The sequence below is a fragment of the Lolium rigidum genome, chromosome 4 (genome assembly GCF_022539505.1).
Source record: "Lolium rigidum isolate FL_2022 chromosome 4, APGP_CSIRO_Lrig_0.1, whole genome shotgun sequence".
Lineage (NCBI taxonomy): Eukaryota > Viridiplantae > Streptophyta > Magnoliopsida > Poales > Poaceae > Lolium > Lolium rigidum.
Window position 1 is genome coordinate 264,779,315 of NC_061511.1, and position 19,559 is coordinate 264,798,873.

Genomic DNA, 19,559 nt, shown 5'->3' on the forward strand with positions numbered 1-19,559 from the left:
AACTTGATAAGGATTTTGGGCCCGCAAGGCAGAGAGAGAGCAGTACTCGCGTCTTCCCGATACAGTGATCGTGGCTATCGTCAGTGATGATGTCACCTTGCCAAAAGAAAAATTTCGGCTATAAAGGTTAATGAAATTGGCGGCAGACAAAGACTATGGATTATATCGGAAAGCCTTTGATCAAATACAAGTATTTGCTCAAATGCTCGGGGGCTACTTTGGAAAAAAGAAAAATTCGAGTATGACAAAATAGAAATGGCGAGAGCCTATGACCAAATACAAACATTTGTTCATAGCCTCGGGGGCTACTCCCATCGGGAGCGCTGGTCGCGCACCCGATAGATATGAAAAGTTCGAGAAAGAATGACAATATAGTGGCATAAGGCGTTAAAGCGTTGAGCCTACAACCAAGCACTAGTCCTTGGCTGTAGCCTCGAGGGCTACTCCCATCGGGAACGCTGTTCGCGTGCCCGATGAAATTATAAAAATAAAAAAGAAGAAGAAGTCGGCATATTTCGAGTTATGTAAATAACTCTACATATACTCCCATCGGGAAGGCAAAATAAGTCATCCGTTGACTCAATAAAATGTGCCATTCCAACAGCCGAAAAGGCACTCGACAATATATTCTCAGAGCGCCAAAGTCGTGAATAATCTCTGAATGCCGCAAAACTTTGCGAAGGTAAGACCCCATATCCGTTCTGAGCGGCGTGGCACCGTCTCTGACGTCGGTTTGCTACTTTTTCCGTATCAACAGATACGAAGAAAAATCCTAACGGACGCGTTAGGTACCCGATAAAATATGACTGGGACTCGACAGAATGGTAAGACCTTAAGCGGCACTCTGTCGAAGTTAACACCAGTATCCCGAGATCATGTCCAGGGACGTGATCTTGAAGTAGGTTTTTGCGGATTGCCACTAGAGCAGTTAACTAGTACCTGATCCGTCAGATGAACTAGCCCTAACTACTATTATCCCTGTACAATATAAAACTGCGTGTCTAAAGATATGCAATAAAATCGACAAAGTTATTGAATGATTGTAAAATTGGAGATTTTCCCTTATTCTTCGATTCAAGCAAAATCTCGGGGGCTACTGACATAGGCATCCCCAATGGGCCTGCCGAAGATGGTATCCGGGATTTACTGAAGGCCCACGACCCGATGAATATGAAGATTCGGAAGCCCAAGTTAGTACTAAGGAAAGCTAGAGTTGTATTAGGAAATATAGACTTGTAATTTTACGGGACGGGTTAGAAACCCTCCCGGACTCTGTAACTTGTGTATTACAAATCCCTCGGCTCCGCCTCCTATATAAGGGGGAGTCGAGGGACAAAGAGAGCATCGATTCATTGTTTCACGCAACCCTAGTTTTCACAATCGTCGAGTACTTTTCGGCTGAAATCTTCGAGATCTACTTGCCCTCTACTTTCGACTAAAACCCTAATCTACAATCTGTAGGCATTGATAAGTTAATCCCTTGTCAGGAGGTGCCTAGTTTTAAGAGTTTAAACGAAAGCTCAAGAGGGACCTCCTGTCTATAAGTATGAAGAGGGATGGAGCCTGACACATGTGGCTTGTGCAACCGAATAATGTCATGTATCTCAGGTAATAGCATCGAAAAAAACGTGGTTGAAATGGCCAGCTTGTATTGATGGATGCTAAGCTAGGTTGTGTTTCTACATCCTTGAAATAGTAAGATGAACATATTGGTCCATCTCCTATAATAGCGTAGTTTGTTCAACTCAATATTACTTTCTTTTCCAATGTAAAAATCCTCGATAAAAAGTTGGCCCTTGTGAAGAATTTCAGGAATCCACAAAATTTCAAAACTACTTTCTTCTCCATGTGAACGAACATCTTGGCTTGTCAAGGCAGCAAGGTCTACAGAATTTTAGGAATCCACACAACGATTGGCTCCTTATTTGCTCCGTTAGAGTAATTAGAGGAGGCGAACGAGTAATTGAGGTCCAATCACACGAGACATGCATGGCAAAGGATCTACCGGTTTGGAAGGAGCCAATCACACGAGATATGCAAACTTGGAAAAAGGAAATGACCGTGGTGACTATAGGCTAGCCTCACGCGCGCTGTAGTTAATTGATGGAGTTAATTCCAGGATTTGTCAAGTAAACTGGTTTCTCTCTAAAGGCCAGATTTGCCTTTTAATCGGTATGGAGGGAGTATTAGTAGAAGGGCAATTAACCCGTGCTCCTCGCATACTCCTGCTATTTGTGGCTTCTCCACCCATTATGGCACCACCAGCGGCTCCTCCTGCTTGGAATAGGAAACATGATTACATGAAGTAATTATTATGACAATTGATAATTAGGGCCACAAAATTAATCATTTCCTTCTAACGTTTTGGCTCACCACTCACCCTCCCCGCCATCAATACAGAATCTCGACGGTCGTCCATCACATCACAGCTCGAGGCAACACAGAAAAACGAGATTACAATTCCCGCCATAGCACTTCTCCCTCTCTTAGAAGTCAAACCTCCAATCTTGGCCTCGCTCTATCTATAAATACCGAGGGGAAGAAGCCTACACGTGCGTCGCCTGTGACTTAGACTTTTGACTCTTGCTCGGAGAGGAAAGGAGAGGACTCACTCTGTCCTTCCCTCCGTTCATCTAATCACCGGTCGCGGAGAGGCCTGGTTCAATTCAACAGGTAATTCATCATCGATCCGGTCGTTTTCATTGCTTCTGCTCCTACTACTATTACACATAATCTCACATGATGTTACCTTTTTTTATGGATTGATGATTTATCCAGGGAAAGGAGATCGAGTGGCGAGCGAAAAACATGGTGGACCGTGGCGAGCGAAAGACCTGGTGGACCGTGGGGCGACGGCGAAGTGGATCCAAGTATGCCTATGGCCGATGGAAACCGTGGCGCGGAGGTCAGTCATTGTTTTTCTCTTATTTTTGTTGCAACCATGTAGTTGGCTAGCACACCTAGTAGTCCTTTGTTTGTACTGATTGGGCGGAAGTCCTTGATCTACAAAGCCCTAATAGTAGATTTCTAATATCTTTTGTTGACTGCGCGTTGCCCTCAATGTGGTTTGGCTTTCATGAATGGTTATGCTGGTCAAAAATATGATTTTGATTGATCCAACCATCTTCTGTAATTCCAGGGGTACATAGCTTTGGATATGTCACGTGGTATAAAACGTAAGTGTTTGCACCATTCTTTTGAGTTCTAAAATATATTTTTCTTGAGTATTTTGATTTTCTAAGAATGGGTCTGCAAAACGCCGTCGGAGGTCAGCAGCAACCGTTGCGCCCCTGTAGCAGTCTCCCGCCACGTCCAGATCGTCGCCGCCCCGCATATGCTTCCTAATTTATTAGAGCAGCAGCTACTGTTAGCTTTAAAAACCTGAAAAAGAAAAGGAAAACTGCACAGAGATGCAAATAAAATGGCGAACATGCTCTGTAAATTAGAAATTCGCAAACAACACATACTTTGTTTTGCAATACGTGGTTTAAAAAAGATGAAGCTCCCAAACGGAGCCTAAAACCCTTTTTAGTTAGGGACCAAAATGTAAAATGAGTGTTTATAGAGTAGTAGCGCACTAACCAGATCGTGTGAAACGTCCCCAATTTTAGTCACTTCTTCTGTTCATCCTCTCCAAGCCCTAAACACCCAAAATCCGAATCTCCCCAGATCACGCCACACCTAGTCCCCAAGCACACCCGATGCCGCGGCAGCATGTGCGGGAGCTTTGGCAGATGGACGAAATCGTGGAGGAGATCCTCTTCCGCCTCCCTCCGGACGAGCCCGGGAACCTCCTCCGCGCCTCCCTCGTCTGCAAGCCATGGTGCCGCCTCCTCTCCGACCACGGTTTCCGTCGCCGCTACAGCGAGTTCCACCAAGCACCTCCCATGCTCGGCTTCCTCCAGAGCTGGTCAACCTCCGCCGAGTTCGTCCCCACCACAGAATTTTGCCCTCGCGAGCCCGATCCCCGGCACTCTTATTCTGTGTGCGACTGTCGACACGGCCGCGTCCTCCTCCGGTTCAGGGATGACGATAAGCAATTCTTAACCGTCTGGAACCCCATGACGGGCAGCCAAAGAGTGTTGCGTGTCCCAGAATATTCGGGGATGAGCGACTGGTGTACCTCGGTGCTCTGTTCTGGGAGCAGCTACAACCACGGCGACTGCCATTTGGGTCCATTCCTCGTGGTTTTTGTCAGCCTTCACGAGCAAGAAGGGGTCGCTAAGGCGTGTGTTTACTCGTCAGAGATGAGTAATTGGAGCTCTTCAGCCTCTCTTGATGTCGGTTTCTTTGAGGATGAAATCCACTTCACTGCAATGCCTAGTGTGCTCGCAGGAGACGCTCTCTATTTCCTCATTTCGAGGGACAGTAATATTGGTATTCTCGAGTATGACTTGGGCAAGTCCCGCCTCTCGGAAATTCATCTGGTGCCAGCGTCAACATCGGCGATCATTTGCCCCATCGCTCCTATCCTCATGGTGGCGGAAGATGGCCAGCTGGGGCTCGCAGACCTGTACGATTTCAACCTCTCCGTCTGGTGGAGGGAGGTGGGTCCCGATGAAGTTGCGGTGTGGTCACAATGTAGAGTCATCGACCTCGAGACTCTTCTTCCCATTGGCGATCCTGAGGTAGCAACAGACTTGGTTGGCTCCATTGAGGGCACTGGAATCATTTTTGCAATCACAGATCTTGGCACTTACATGATTGATCTCAAGGCACTAACGTCAAAGGAGCTGTCGACCAAGCTCTATCAACGTGAAGATATTGCATGGGCCCTCTTTCCATACCTTAGTTTCTACAGTCCACAAGGTAAACTACATTGTATATGTTCTCTCGTAGTTGTGATTTGGGAGTAGATGCTAGTCAATACATGATTTCAGTTAGTGGCACAACTAAAAATAGTAAATGTGTAATCAGACTGTAAGATGGTTTCTCATCCGACTGACTTGTTCTTCAAAATTGTTTCTTCGTTTTGTGGTGGCAGGTGTTGTGGCTGGAGCATCAATTGAAACGGGACATGGCAATGAGGAAACATAAATCTCAAGCAAGCCGCTCAAGCATGGAAGCTAAGGTTGCTGTTTTGGTGTTGGCTTTCATTCTGGGTTTCGAGTTTGATGGACGATGGGAGAGTAGTTTCAGTTTAATGGATGATGGGAGAGATGTGTTGTGTCTTGTTAATTAAGAAATTATCTCTATTCTTGGTAACCATGCTTTAGTTATTCAAGGCCTGATTTCATTTAAGCAGGGGAAGGTTACCTTTTTCCTAAATATTGACTGCAAGTTTGTATGCACAACAACTATATATTTCTCTCTAAAAATAACTGTATATTTAGATAGTGTTAGCTGCAAACTTCTGTGCATGGACGACAAATAGCAAGTTTACAAACTGATTATCAACTTGTCTACTACTGTTGATATCTTCCAGAGCCAATGTTTTAGGTGTTCTGTTTTTGGCTGGGCAATTCAACCTAGAATGGAGTAGGCTAGTTCATGAACACGATGAGTACTATGTCCAAGGGTTTAAGTTCAAGTTGTTATCCGTTGACCACTTGATAAATGTTTGGATATCACTTGATGAATGCTTAAGACATTTATTCTCCTTTTATTAGTTTTGCTACCAGGTTTTGGCGCATGCTCTTTGGTTTATAATAAATTGGATGTGTGAATCTTTGTTGCATAGGTTGGATGTGAATTGTTTTGATGTTGTATTGCTTTGATACGTTGTAAAGAATCAATAGAAGTTATCTTAAAAAGATTAACGGCAGATGAAAAATGTGACATCATGCAATCTTATGAAAATCATGGATTCGTGGTTGTCGAATTCAGACCAGCTTCGACCATTCAGCAGGAAAAGGTGTTTTGGTGTTGGCTTTCATTCTGGGTTTCGAGTTTGATGGATGATGGGAGACCTATGTTATGCCTTACTAATTAAGGAATTATCTCTATTCTTGGTATCCATGCTACCAATGGTTTAGTTCTTCGACACCTGATTTCATTTAAGCAGGGGAAGGTTACCTTTTGCCTAAAAATTGACTGCAAATTTTATGCACAACAACGATATATTCTCCAAAAATAACTAATATATTTAGATAGTGCTATTTGCAAACTACTGTGCATGGACGACAAATAGAAAATTTACAAACTGATTATCAACTTGTCTACTACTGTTGATATCTTCTAGATCCAATGCTTTAGGTGTTGTGTTTTCGGCTGGGCAATTTAACCTACAATGGAGTAGGCTAGTTCAGGAACACGATGAATACTAATTTCAAGGGTTAAGTTCTAGCTGTTATCTGTTGACCACTTGATAAATGTATGGATATCACTTGATGAATGTTTGAGATATTCGTTCTCCTTTTATTAGTTTTGCTGCCAGGTTTCTGCGCATGCTCTTTGGTTTATAATAAACTGGATGTGTGCATCTTTGATGCATAGGTTGGATGTGAATTGTTTTGATGTTGTATTGCTTTGATACACTGTAAAGAATCAATATAAGCTATCTTAAAAAGATGAACGGGCAGATGAAAAATGTGACATCATGCAATCTTCAGGAAATCACGGATTCGGGGCTGTCTAATTTAGACCAGCTTTGACCATTCAGCAGGAAAAGGTTGTTGTTCCAGATATACTGTGGGCAACAGATGAACGGAATGGTTCTAATCATCACGGAAGCTTTAAGAATGCTTCTACTGATTTAACCTGTGTATATCTATAGATCTTGATGGAGTTGCTCTGTGCACCAGTGTGCTGCGGCAATGCTGGTTACACTTGTGTCTTCTTCAACATGTCAAAGTGATTTATCCAATTCCTCAAAAAAAAAAAAGTCCTATGGATTCATTCATGGTGTTAATAGCAAATTGATTTGTCATCCTTCTTACTTGGCACAAACAACATACCATGAAATTGGCATGAAAACACGTAATTTTTAATACAGAACTATTGGAACAAATCGTGATTCCAGCACAGATGAACATAAGATTAGATCCCTTAATAAGATTTCTCATAAGAGTTAACATGTGGAAGCATCAATCTTTTCCTACAGATGCAATGTCTTGCTTGAAACACGGCATATACTGATATACATACGATGTTCAGTGATAGCCGTTAGATGTCAAATGAATTTAGCAACTCTGCTGGTGTTCTACCACGAACTGAAAGTCTGAAAGAACTCCCAGATTACCACCCAAAAGAGATACGAGACAAATCGGGACTCTTGAAATTACAGTTTGGTCCACCATCAGCTTCCTAATTTATTAGAGCAGCAACTGCTGTTAGTTTTAAGAAACCTGAAAAAGAAGATGAAAACATTAGGGATATTTGAATAAGCAAGTGACGATGACTGAGCAAAATGAAAAAGACAATCAAAGGGAATTCTTGAGTATAAACACTAAACAGAAAAGCTGTCATAGTCCCATTTATGTCTATTTCCAAAACTGAAATAAAATAGCAAGTTGTCATCTGGATAACATCTTTATTTCCTATCCAAGTCTTGATTGTAGTAAAAATATTAAGCTATTATTCTGCTCCTAATCAGTTGGTGGTAACATTAAATGATAATGAAAGACAATGTTCATCATGATGACACGGCTAGTAATCCTTCAGGTTCTAATAAAGTGAGGAGCAGATGAACAAGGCTAAGAATACTTTGCGCTGGCTAGTTCAGAGACACTAATTAATAGTTTAATACACCTGGATGGATGGTTGGAAGGACAAGACTACCTTTTGGCAGCATGGAAGTTTCTGTCACAAGAATAGGAATGAAATAACATGTTTTCAGGTAGCAATCTTCAATAATAACAATTCTACAAACTGAATATGCTAACAGTCTGACTTGGATGCTAAAAAATATTACTGGCCTCATTACCTTCATCTCTTCTAAGGACTGCCTGCGCGAACCAGAACATCTGCCAAAGTCTTGTCTTTATTGCCTGAAAAATATTCATTTTGTCAATGCGCAAGAAGTTGAATAATAGCAACAACCTTAACACAATTTTTTTTATTACAGCACAGATTTATCTGCATCGAATACAGGAATTGCGAGTAGGTTATCAGTAGCAATTCTATTCAATAGTTAGAGAAGGTTATCAGTAATTCAGCACAGTGTATCCATAAGCACATAACACAAGGAGAAGTAGGTGGAAGATAACACTTGAGTAGTGTACAGGGGTGATTAAATGGATATATATTTAAATCACCAAGTTACCTTCTACAACCAAACTGCAGAGAGATGGAAATAAAATGACGAACATGCTCTGTAAATTAGGAATTGGCAAACAACAACTATAACCACATTCTGGATAGGTGCATTCTAGCTTGAATCAAGTCACCAAGCAAGGAGGATGTTGTTTTGGGTCACAATATAGTGAGTGGTTGAGTTAACTAGATCAAAACCATTGGCTAGCAGTGCCTAACAGATTTCTCTGTCCATGATTGAAGATATGGGAGATTAATGTCAGGATAGTATTATTCCAACTTGTCCAGTAAAGTGTGGTTATCATGAAAGCAAACAAAATACTCTCATATTTTCTTGTTAAAAGCTAAGTCACTGATACTGCTCGGTTTGTTTCAAGAAAAGAAAAATGAACAGCGCCAACAGGTTGAAATGACAAACTTAAGGAAAAGCTTGAAACTGAGAATTGGAGGTCCCAAGTAGTTGCATTTTTGCGCGCTTTTAAACCTGACAAGAGACTACGAACAGAAGTGGTACTATAAGAGTTGTGCATAAGGTTGATGCATCCCAGTCTGTGGCTGCAACTTTGCTAGAATATCCTAGTAGCTAAAGTAAAGATTAACACATCGCCGTTCCTCATAACCCCCTTCAGAATTTCTATTTGCCATCCCAACAGTTACCAAATAGTTGGTATCAATAATGTTTCGGTCGTTATTTAGTTATGAATTATGCCTACAGGACTATTCCCACGTACAGTACAATCAACAGATCCTACCGGCCTGAGATGCAGAAAGAAGATTCCATGGAAGAGCACTAATCATGCACTGCACATCTGAATTAAAGCTGAAAGTAAAACTGATCGAGAAGTAGTAAACCAACAATAGGAGAGAGATGGAGAGGCACAAGACCTGCAGAAGGGATGCGGGCGGAGCCAAGCCACGGCGGGAACACAGAGGGCACGAAGGAGGGGTCGGCCCATATACAAGGGTAACTGAGAATCTGGTGGTCGCGGCGATTCATGTCCACGACGAGGACGACGGAGGTTCCTTTGTCATCCTTGGGAGCAGCGACGCGAGCCGATAGGTACATGCGACTGGCCTTGAGTGGGTCTAGAAACCCAACTTGTAGCGATGGGAGGTGGCTTGCCATTCCCTCGTAGCCGCTGAGGTCTAGCTGGTTTTCCAGCGTCCAGCCGCTGCCCTCGTCGTCGAGCGCGAAGACGCTAAGCCGAAACGGCTCCCCTGGAGAGAGCTCCATGTACCACAGCCGGCCGTCGCTGACACACAGGCGCCGGTGCGTCGATCTGCCGCAGCCGTGGGGCCGCGCGCACCGGCAGCGTTCCTGTGCGGCGGCAGGCAGCACGCTGCTCTTGGGCAGCTCGACGAAGCGGAGCTCCGGAGCGTCGCTGAACGGGTCGGCGGAGATGGCGCCGCAGGTGACGTCGAGCCACCACAGGCGGCCGCGGAAGGCCACCACCTCCCAGTCCAGGACCATCTGCCGCGCGTGTGGAAGCTGGCACGGCGAGACCGCAACGGTTTCCCACTCCTGTGTGTCCGAGAGAAACCGGACCATCTGGTTCCCCTGCAGCTCGGCGACGGCGAACCTGTCGGGCGGCCCGTCGTGGCCACGGCCAGCTCGGGTGAGGAGACCCGTGTGGCTGCCGCAGATGGCCTCCCTCACATGGTGAGGAACGATGTCCGGGAGGCGGGAGATCTCGCCGGTGACAGGGTTGCAGACGAAGCGGTTGTCGGGGACGTAGTCGGGGTCGGCCATGGCAGGTCTCTTGTCGTACTTGGGGAGGATGGGACTCATGCGCACCTCGAAGTAGGAGAGGAGGAGGAGGCCGTCGCCGCTGGCGGCGCAGACGAAGCCGGGGAACATCTGGATGACGCCGGATTCGGGGTCGGGGGTGCCGCTGGTCTGGATGAGGTGCATCGGGGGATGCACATCGGAGACGAGCGGTGGGTCGTAGAGGAGCACGGGCGCCGTCTCGTCGTACGCCACGAGCGAGTTGCGCTTGATGATGGCCCAGGAAGGGTGCGCGGCGGCCGTGGCGAGGGAGCGGCGACGGAGGCGTCCGGCGGCGGCGGCGGAGAGGCCGAGCAAGCGGCGGAGCGACATCGCGCGCGGCTTCTTGCAATCGAAGCTGGTTGGTTGTGGAGTTGGGGATTGGGGAACGGCTGGGCTGGGGCGCTCACATGGTGTTGCCGTGTGCGCAGAACAAACACCAGGGGGTGTGTCAGGACGAGAAGCGCCGTGCGACTGTTCCACAGGAAGACAGGATGCAAGGGCCCATTCGTCAGTCAGTTTGGTCCATACGGTGTAGTCCATGAACCGATTTCTGTATTAGGAATGGTTGTACACGGTGCAGCTTTTTGTATAGGCCGAGGATGCCATTTGGAGAGTTTGAACAGCTGGTGCCCACCGGTAGAGCTCAACGGGCAAAATTTCCCGCCGAAACGCTCGTTCTGGGCAAGGAGTGCAATACGGTGTCTGGAGTACTTTCTTATTTTCTTTGTTGAGTTTGCAACATTTTTCATCCCATAGGCTACACTTGTGGTGGGATTAAGGAAAAAAGCTAAATCTCACAAAATATGAAAGAGGCTATAATTTGCCCCCTCCCCCAGGCTCCCGCCGTCCCTCCCCGAGGGCGACCGGGGTGCCCCCGCCCACACCATCCTCCGCCCCTCACCTCCTCCCTTCCTCCGCCGCCAACGGGAGCCATCGGGCAAAGCCCGAGCGGTGTCGGCAGCGGCAGTCTTCCCCTCCTTCGCGCGCTGGTTGGATCCCGTCGAGGTTAATCGATATGTGGCGATGGAAGGCTCCAGCCCTGGCCCCGGCCGTCGTGGCCCCCGCCATGGCTGACCTGTGAGGGTTGGGCGTGGTGGTGGTGGTTGTTGGCACCGCCACCCGCCGGTGCTTTAGGGCACGATCGTGAGGGCGGCCAGATCAAGGCCTACGGGCCTAGGTCTAGGCCTAGAGGGGTCGGCCGTGCCCTCACCTCTGCATGTTCCCTTCGTGGCCTATGTGCCTTCCGGCCTGGATGCACGGCTGCCGCGGATGGATGTGTCTCGCGGAGGGTTTGCCCCTGTGTTGTGGCAGGCGGCCATCTGTCCGCTCGGATTTGTCGGAATCTTGTGGGCGTCTCCATGGATGACGTCCCTACTGAATATCTAGGAATGGGTTCCTGAGTCGGCCCGTGCTCGCCGGGGATGGCAGCACGCTCAGTACTGCTGCTGCTGGCGCGCTGCAGTCTGTTTTTCCTGTCAACCAGTTTAGTCGCGCTAGTGCAGTAGTTTTCGCGCGCTAGGAAGTCACACGCTGATCTAGTGCCGTTGGCGACGTCTAGACCCGGGCCAAGCCAATTCTTGCGCTTAACCCGTGGATGAATCTAGTTGGGGCTAGGTCTAGTGCTACTTGGGTTGGTGGCACGGTAGTGATTTCTGATTTATCCGCTCTGCATCCTCGCGTCGGCGTCCGGATTTTTGATCTGGTTGGATCTCAGTGAAATGTGCACATGGCGTTGGCATGTGCCAGTGACGGCGTCACCTACGGGTGTCACTCCCTTCCTGAAAACGTCCGTTGGTGTCTCTCCTATTCGAATTAATGGACTTCATCCCTCCGCCTCAACCTGCTCTCTTTGGGAGCCTCACTTCGTGTATGCCTCTCTGGTAGTGTCTTGTGGATCACCCTATGACCTTTCGATGGTGTTGCAGCCCTCTCGCAACGTCTGGCTGGCTGTTTTTACACGGTTTGTTGTGGTAGCTGACGTCCTCCCTAGCGCCTTGGGGGCTTTTCTAGGTCGACATCTGGTCGTAGCTCTTGCGGTGTGCTTATCCCAAGCCAGGGGAACATATTGTGTTTTTGGTCTGGACCTAGCCCGAGCTCCACGGGTGGTGGCTTGCACGACCTCCGTTTCTGCGGACGACATGACACATTCTTGCGCCATTCACCTTCTTGGAGACGTCGCAGCAAGACCACCCCTCTTTTGGTTCCTCAATCTCTGTTAGGTGGCTGGCCCATCGATGAGTTTCCCCTTGGGTTGCTGGCTTGGTGCGGTTAGGTTTGTTGGTGTGTCCGGTTTGTTGGTGTTGACACGTCGTGATGACTCCGGTGCAACAGAAGGCAAGGTTCCCTCTTCTTGGATCAAGATGGCGATTCGGCTTGACTTTTTCCTGTGTTGTGCTTTGTTGTGGGGTTCGGTGTGCGCTTGGCACGTGTGTGGGTTGTAACTCTTGGTGTAACACCTAGCTGGTTGGTGAATTCGTTAATTCAAAATCGGACTCATTTCGAGTCTTCCATCTAAGAGGCTACAATTTTCATCCCGGAGGACAAAAGTAAGGAACATTTGGTGTCCTTGGAGTATATGAATCGCAGCTTGGAAAGGTATTATCCTCAGACGGCTATGGCAGCGTCACGACATCTTGAGGATATCACAAGGGCACAGATATTAGATCTGTTGGAGATAATACTTTCATTGTTGAGTTTGCAACTAAGGCACAAATATAGCATCGAAACGTGTGCTACATAGACTATTGACAAACATGCAATGCTCATTAACAGTTAATGATGCCAGACACAAACCATCAGATGTTAACTTCGACAAGCTAACAGCCTAGGTTGTGTAAAATACCAAAGATTTTACAAATGAACAAAAACTAGGGAGAAGATCTTGGAGAAAATCTAAGAAAACTGGAGTGTTGATGCTGATAGCCACGGCAAAGCTTGGAGAATATTCATGAGTCAAACGAATTGAGGATACTGACATTAGTACTCCAAATGGTATAAAGAGTTTGACATTTATGAGGTGTTGTATTAGAGGCTTCCACATTAGCGCTTCCAATGTGTTTGTCGAAAGTACTAATGTTAGTCACGACAAAGCTTGGGGAATATTCATGATTCAAACCAATTGACACAAACCAATTTTTACCCCTGAAAATAAATCCCTATTTTTGATTCAAATTTAGGTTTGAGTACAAGTTTGTGATTACACTTTTTATGGAAATTATACAATAGCCTACTAGTAGTAATTGAAGGGTAGAAACAATTTTTCAAGAGACTTTCCCAATGGAAAATCCCTCAGTTTAACATATTTCAGAGTTGCCCAAAGGGACTTGGTTCTGAAATCAAGTATGTGTTGCTAGCTGTGCCTCAGTTCGCCTCAGAGTCTGTCAGGTCCGCGACAATTGCCTGGGGTGTTGGCCTGCTGCGGAACCGGCTTGGTGGAGAAGCTCTGTGCACCAGCGTGAGGCCAGTGCCGGTTACACTTCTAGTGTTCATGTTCTTCGACGTGTGAAGATATGTATTTGCATTTTGAAATAAAATCAAGGTGATATCATTGGGGATTCAGTCATGGTATCATAAATAGAAAATTGATTTCCTATCCGTCTTACTTAACAAGAACAATATACCACCAAATGGCATGAAAACGTAAATAACTTACAGCAGCAAACACTGATCTGTTGGAACAAATCGTGAGTGCAGCGTGGATGACATTAGTATAGATCCCTGAATAACATTTATCATAGCACGGGTGCAATGTCTTTCTAGTAAACACAGCATATTCAATGTTCTGTGATAGTCGTTACATGCTTAATTAATTTAGCACCGAACCAAAGGTCTGAAGAAACTCCCAGTTACCACCTAAACGAGATATGGTGAGTGGATCGGCAAACACTAACAGGCCTGACTACTGTATTCCCAAAATGACAGTTCAGTAAGCTACCACCACCAACCTCCTAATTTATTCGAGCAGCAGCAGCAGCAGCTGTTGGTTTTAAGAAACCTAGAAAAAAGAGGGAGAGAAAATTAGGGTCATTTGAATAAGCTGAAGAGGTGTTCTTGGGTTCACCCTCCTTAACAAAGTTTACAGATTTCGCAAATCAACGGCGCAGACTATAACTTGCCCTTTACTTGAAAGGGTTTATTTGTCATCTTATAAACAAGTGAAGAAACTGAGTGAATTGAAAAAATAGTCAAAGGAAATTGTCGTGTAAACAGAAAAGCTACTACAGTCAATCTATGTCTATTTCCAAAACTAAAATAAAATAGCGAGCCTCATCTAGATAACATCTTTATTTTTCTATCCAAGTCTTGAATCTCTTAATTGCAGCACAAAATTACACAACGACCAAATGTTTAGAAATACCAAGCTTCAATTTCAGTCCTTAATCCATTGACAACAACATTTAACGAAAAGGAAAGAGAATGGTCATCATAATGACAAGGCTTAGGTTCTAACACAGTGGTCATGGTCACCAGATGAACAAGGCTAGATTTTGCAGTCTAGCTCAGAAACATTAATACACCAGGATAAGGGGTTGGTAGGCCAACTCTAACACAATAAACGGTATTTCTTGGCAGCATTGGCAAGTTGTTGGCACAAGAATATGAATGAAAGAACATATTCAGGTAGCACGCTTTCAGTAATAAGTAATAACTATTCTACTGAGTGAATATGTTAATATTCTTGATTTGAGTCCCCAAAAAAATACTACCTTCACTAAAACCGCCAACTAAAGCTCAACCAACAAGAAGAAGAAGGGGGTATTAAAGATAACAATATGTTGGACAATACATAGAAAAGCGGTTGAAAATATTGTTAGCAAATGGCAAAAATATCCACCTGTTACTTTTTCAATCCATAAATTGCACCGATAGAGTAAGAAATACTAGTAACAAGAATGCAGCATCCTAAACATGCGACACGGATAGTGCATCACTTGAAGAAATCAACGAGAAATGCATTGACTGGTAAACTGGCACCTTGTGTTTGAGAAATAAATCAAGTGTTCAGGTAAATTGGTACCTTCATCTCTTCTACGGACTATTTGCACGAACCAGACCAAGGCCTTGTTTTTTCTTGACGTCCTTCCTGCCTGAAAAAGGTGCATTTGATCAACGTACAAGAATTTGAATAACTGCAACAACAATAAAACAACAAAATTTATAACAGTATAAATTATTTGCACCGCTATAGGAATCGAGCTAGCAAAACAAACTGACAGTTAGATAAGGTTATCAATTAATCAGCACAGTGTACCCATAACCCATAAGCCCATAGCAGAGGGATAATTCTATTTTGTTTTGTTTTTAAGCACATGGATAATTAGGTGCAAGATAACAGCTGGGTAGTGTACACTGCACAGGAATAATTAAATGGGTACGTACTAAAACCAAAATAACGAAATAAAATGTGGAACAAGCAGTGCAAATTAGAAAGTCGCAAACAGCACATTGCTATAATCACGTTCTAGATAGGAGCATTCTAGCTTGTAACAAGTCACCAAAGAAGGAAAGTGTTGTTTACGGGCAGAAGATAGTCACTGATCGAGTTACTTAGGTCAAGGCCTATCATATTTCGCCCATGAATGAAAAGGGTAAGATATAAATGTCATACAGTTGTTCTAAATTAGTGTCACAGCAACCATTTTACAACAGTTCTCAGAAAATATCTACATTTTCACTGAGAATCCGCGCCAATAGGAACAAGGATAAAAGTATCAAAATTGACAGCTAATGTGAGTACTAGGGAAGCGCACTTGCAAATACTGTGTTGAAAAGCTAATTCAGTGGCACTACCATAAACACGTTACAGAGAGAATCTTTATGACCAGGGCCAACAGGTTCAAAACTTGAAATGACCCCACATGTTGCAAGTTTCAACTTAAGGAATGGTTTGGAACTGAAAACTTGAGACCCCAAGTACTTGCTCTGCAGCCCTGCACCATTATAAGTTGTACTTTTGGATAAGATTGACACATTCTAATCTATGGCTTTGACTTATTTAGGATACCTTATAGGTTAACTAAAGATCAACGCATTGCCATTTCTCATGCACCTCAACAATCAAAATCAAACTAAACCCTTTCAAAACTTTTATGTTCCCTCCCAATAGCTACCAAACACATGGCATAAATACAGTATATTTTTGGGTCATTGATTAAGTTATGCCGAAACAAAATATTATGCCAAGCGGATGCAGAAAACAAATTCTGTTCAAGGTGATCTACAAAGAACTCGTACATTGCGCATCTAAAGCTGAAAGTACAACAATGAACTAGTAATAATCTAACAAGTTGAGTAGAGAGTCAGAACCTGCAGAAGGGATCTGGCTGGATCCAAGCCACGGTGGAAGAACACACGGTACGAAGGAGGGGATGCCTGATCTATAAGCAGAACTCATGATCAGATCCTCTTTCTCCATGTCCACGACGAAGACAACTCGTGGCGTGTCCTCAAGAGTAGCAATGGTAGCCGACATGTACATCCAACTGTCGTCCAGCGGGTCTAGGAACCCAATCTGTGGCGTATCCCCCTCCTTTAAGGGTAGCCATGGGTGGGGGCAGTAGTCTTGGAATTGGAAGCGGAAGCGGCTGAGGTCTAGCCGGTGCTGCAGCGTCCAGCCACTGGCCTCTTCATCGAGCGCGAAGGTGCTGAGCACGAACGGCTCCTCGCGAGCGACCTCGATGTACCGCAGCCGCCCTTCGCTGACACACAGGCGCCGGTGCTGCGGTGATTCACCGCAGCCGCTGGTCCCCGCGCAGTCGCAGCCGTCCTGCGCGGCTGCAGGCAGCACGCTGTCCCTCGGCAGCTCGACGAAGCAGAGCTCTGGCCGGTCGCTGAAGGGGTCGACCGAGACCGCGCCACAGGTGACGTCAAGCCACCACAGGCGGCCGCCGAAGGCCACCACCTCGTGGTCCAGCACCATTCGCCGCGCATCCGGGAGCTGGCACGGCGAGACCGGCACGACTTCCCACTCCCCTGTTTCAGAAAGAAACCGGACCATCTGGTTCCCGTGCAGCTCGGCGATGGCGAACCTGTCAGGCGGCCCGTCGTGGCCGCCATCGGCTCGGGTGAGGAGGCCCGTGTGTAAGCCGCACATGACCTTACTCACAGGGTCCGAGGTCCTGGGGTCCGGGAGGCAGGATAGCTCACCGGTAACAGGGTTGCAGACGAAGTGCGTGCAGTGGGCGCCGTAGCCAGGGGCGAGGTCGGCTGGGGTTTTGCGCAGCCGGGCGGCGCCCCGTTGGGCGAGGATGGGAGCCTCCAAGCGCAGGTCGAAGTAGGAGAGAAGGAGGAGGCCGTCGCTGCTGGCGGAGCAGACGGAGCCGGAGATGGACTGGATGACGTCGGCGTCGTGGTCGGGGGCGGGGCAGGTCCTGACGAGGCGCTTCGGGACACGTATGGTGGAGAGGCTCGGTGGGTAGCCGAGGCGCACGGACAGTCCCTCGGCCGCCTCCGTGCTGCGCTGGATGAAAGCCCACGGAGGGGGCGTGCCGGACGTGGTGAAGGAGAAGGAGCGGCGGAGGAGTCCGGGAAACGCGGCGGCGGCGGAGGAGAGACCTAGGAGGCGGCGGAGAGACATCGCGGGGAGCTACTGAGTACTGACACTGGCTGTGTGAAGTGGGGAATAGTTGCCTGCCTGTGCCTGGTTCACATGGGCTGGGGTCTGGGTGTACGCAGCAGAAATTCCAGGGCAGGTGGCACCGTATGACTGTTCCACCGTGTACCAGCAGCCCTGAGCCCGGTCGTCAGTGAGATTAGTCCATGCGTGTAGTCCAGGGACCGATTTCCTTATTAGGAACGGTTCTACACTGTACGTCTTTTTTTGCAGAAGCCGAGGATGCCATTTTGAGTTTTTTTTCCAGAGGAACGAGGCCTTTCCTGTGTTTGAACTGCTGATGCCCACTGGTAGAGCTCAAAGGCACAAATTTCCCGCCGAAACTTCCTAAGAGCATAACTTAAAAAGAACCGAAAAAGTCTAATTCAATCTTCCGCAAACGTCTGTTAGGTTGATTTTGCTACTCACGCAGAGCAGAAACCGTAAAATTGAAACTAAAAAGACAAAATTATTCTCGTGGGAGAATTCATCGATAAACACATGTAGATGATAGTTGATGCTCCGATTAAGCATCAAACTTTACATAATTTATACTAAGAACCTATAAATTAACTAATAGCCACTGTCGCGCGACCTAATTTTGACCAAAATGCGGCTCCAGGGGCCTCTGTGTGCGGCGGCGGAGGTGGTGACGGAGGAAGGCGAGGCGGCGGACGCGTCGAGCTCCTACTCCGAGTCGAGCTTGACGCGGCGGACGCGTTCCTCCCGGCGCGCCGCCTCGTACTCGTGGACCTGGCGGACGGCGTCAGCCTCCTCCCGGCGCCAGCGTGCTCGCGCCTTCGCCTCGGACACGGCCGCCACTTGCGAGATGACGGCGCCCTCCCCCCGGTCGTCGTGGACGTAGTCGCCCGCGAAGAAGGTAGGCTCTCGCGCCAGTGCAGCCTCCTCCTCCTCCGAGTTGTCATACACCGGCGGGCGAGGGGGGCGCCACGACCCGCCGGAGGAGGAGCCCTCACCTCCGTTCTCATACCGCACAAGCTTTCCTAGGGGCGTGAGCCCCCAGTTCATCCACCGGCGGGCGCTGCGCTTGCGCGCGCCCTCCGACCGGTTGAATTTGCGTCGTTCCGCCTCCGTGCGGAAAACGGGGGGCCGCGGCGGCGAGTCCCCGCCGCCCAAACCACCGCCTCCCCTAGCGGAGCTTCCGCGGCTAGCCATGGGGAGGTGGAGCAACGGCGAAGTGGCGCTGGCGATGTGACGATTTCTCGTCGGAGGAGGTGGAGCGAGGCGACGGAGCGGGCTGCAGTGGCAGAGGGGAGTAGGGTTTGGAAACCGAACCCCCCTCCGTGGCCCGTTTTAATACGAGGCGAGCCTCGCGTTTCTCGGGCCCCCGAGAAACTTTTACAGGCGGACCACCGTTTTGGGCTCTGGTCTAACAACGCATTCGGCCCGAACCCGTAAATCCGTCGGCAAAGTTCAGTTCCGGTGGGGTTTACGGGTTCTGTTAGAGATGCTCTAACCCTCAGAGCGACTCTAACGAACCTCTCAAATCGCAAACCCCAAATATATTGATAGAGTGCATCTAAATATTGTTTGCGGGCTAAAAAACAAGCAGACAAATCAGATACTGAAAAATAAATTGCATAATTTGAAAGAGAAAGAAACTTTCGCGCCATATTAACCGGTTCATTTCATAGAGAAACAAGATCAATACGGTCGGTTCATTTCATAGAGAAACGAGATCAACACTAAAGCCTAGTGCTCGTGGTGGATGCGCTTTCTAGGATAATGGCGCCGCCGCGGCCGCCGACTACCAAAATCGAGCCTGGGATACTTTAGCAGAGCTTGTGGCCGCAGCGGCGACGCTTGATGAAGCTCACTCTGACTCGTCATAGTCGGAGAGTTCGGCGTACTTGGTGTTCCGCGCCTCCTGCTCGTGGCGCCATTCCTCTGTCTTCTCGACATCGCGACGGGTCTTCTCCTCCAGTAGCGTTGAGACGGTGAACATGGTGGAGTCAGGGACAAAGTCGTCGGCCGTTAGCGCGGGGA

At 47.3% G+C, this 19,559-nt stretch overlaps 1 protein-coding gene and 1 long non-coding RNA gene across 2 annotated transcripts; one reads left to right on the top strand and one right to left on the bottom strand.

Annotated features, from left to right (window-relative positions):
- Positions 1 to 3,701: 3,701 nt before the first annotated feature.
- LOC124648715 lies at positions 3,702 to 5,225 on the top strand. Its single transcript, XM_047188430.1, has 2 exons — positions 3,702 to 4,809; positions 4,985 to 5,225. The coding sequence occupies exons 1-2, from the start codon at positions 3,702 to 3,704 to the stop codon at positions 5,035 to 5,037; spliced, it is 1,161 nt and encodes a 386-aa protein (XP_047044386.1). The 3' UTR covers positions 5,038 to 5,225.
- Positions 5,226 to 6,967: 1,742 nt separating this feature from the next.
- LOC124706524 lies at positions 6,968 to 9,332 on the bottom strand. Its single transcript, XR_007004454.1, has 3 exons — positions 9,079 to 9,332; positions 7,865 to 7,928; positions 6,968 to 7,286 (listed from the first exon to the last, which is right to left on the bottom strand). It is a non-coding gene; the product is annotated as an uncharacterized LOC124706524 (long non-coding RNA).
- Positions 9,333 to 19,559: the final 10,227 nt, after the last annotated feature.

Coding starts and splice junctions, on each gene's coding strand:
- LOC124648715 (XM_047188430.1), top strand. CDS start 3,702: ATGCCGCGGCAGCATGTGCGGGAGCTTTGGCAGATGGACGAAATCGTG. Junction 4,810..4,984: donor TAGTTTCTACAGTCCACAAG/GTAAACTACATT, acceptor TTGTGGTGGCAG/GTGTTGTGGCTGGAGCATCA.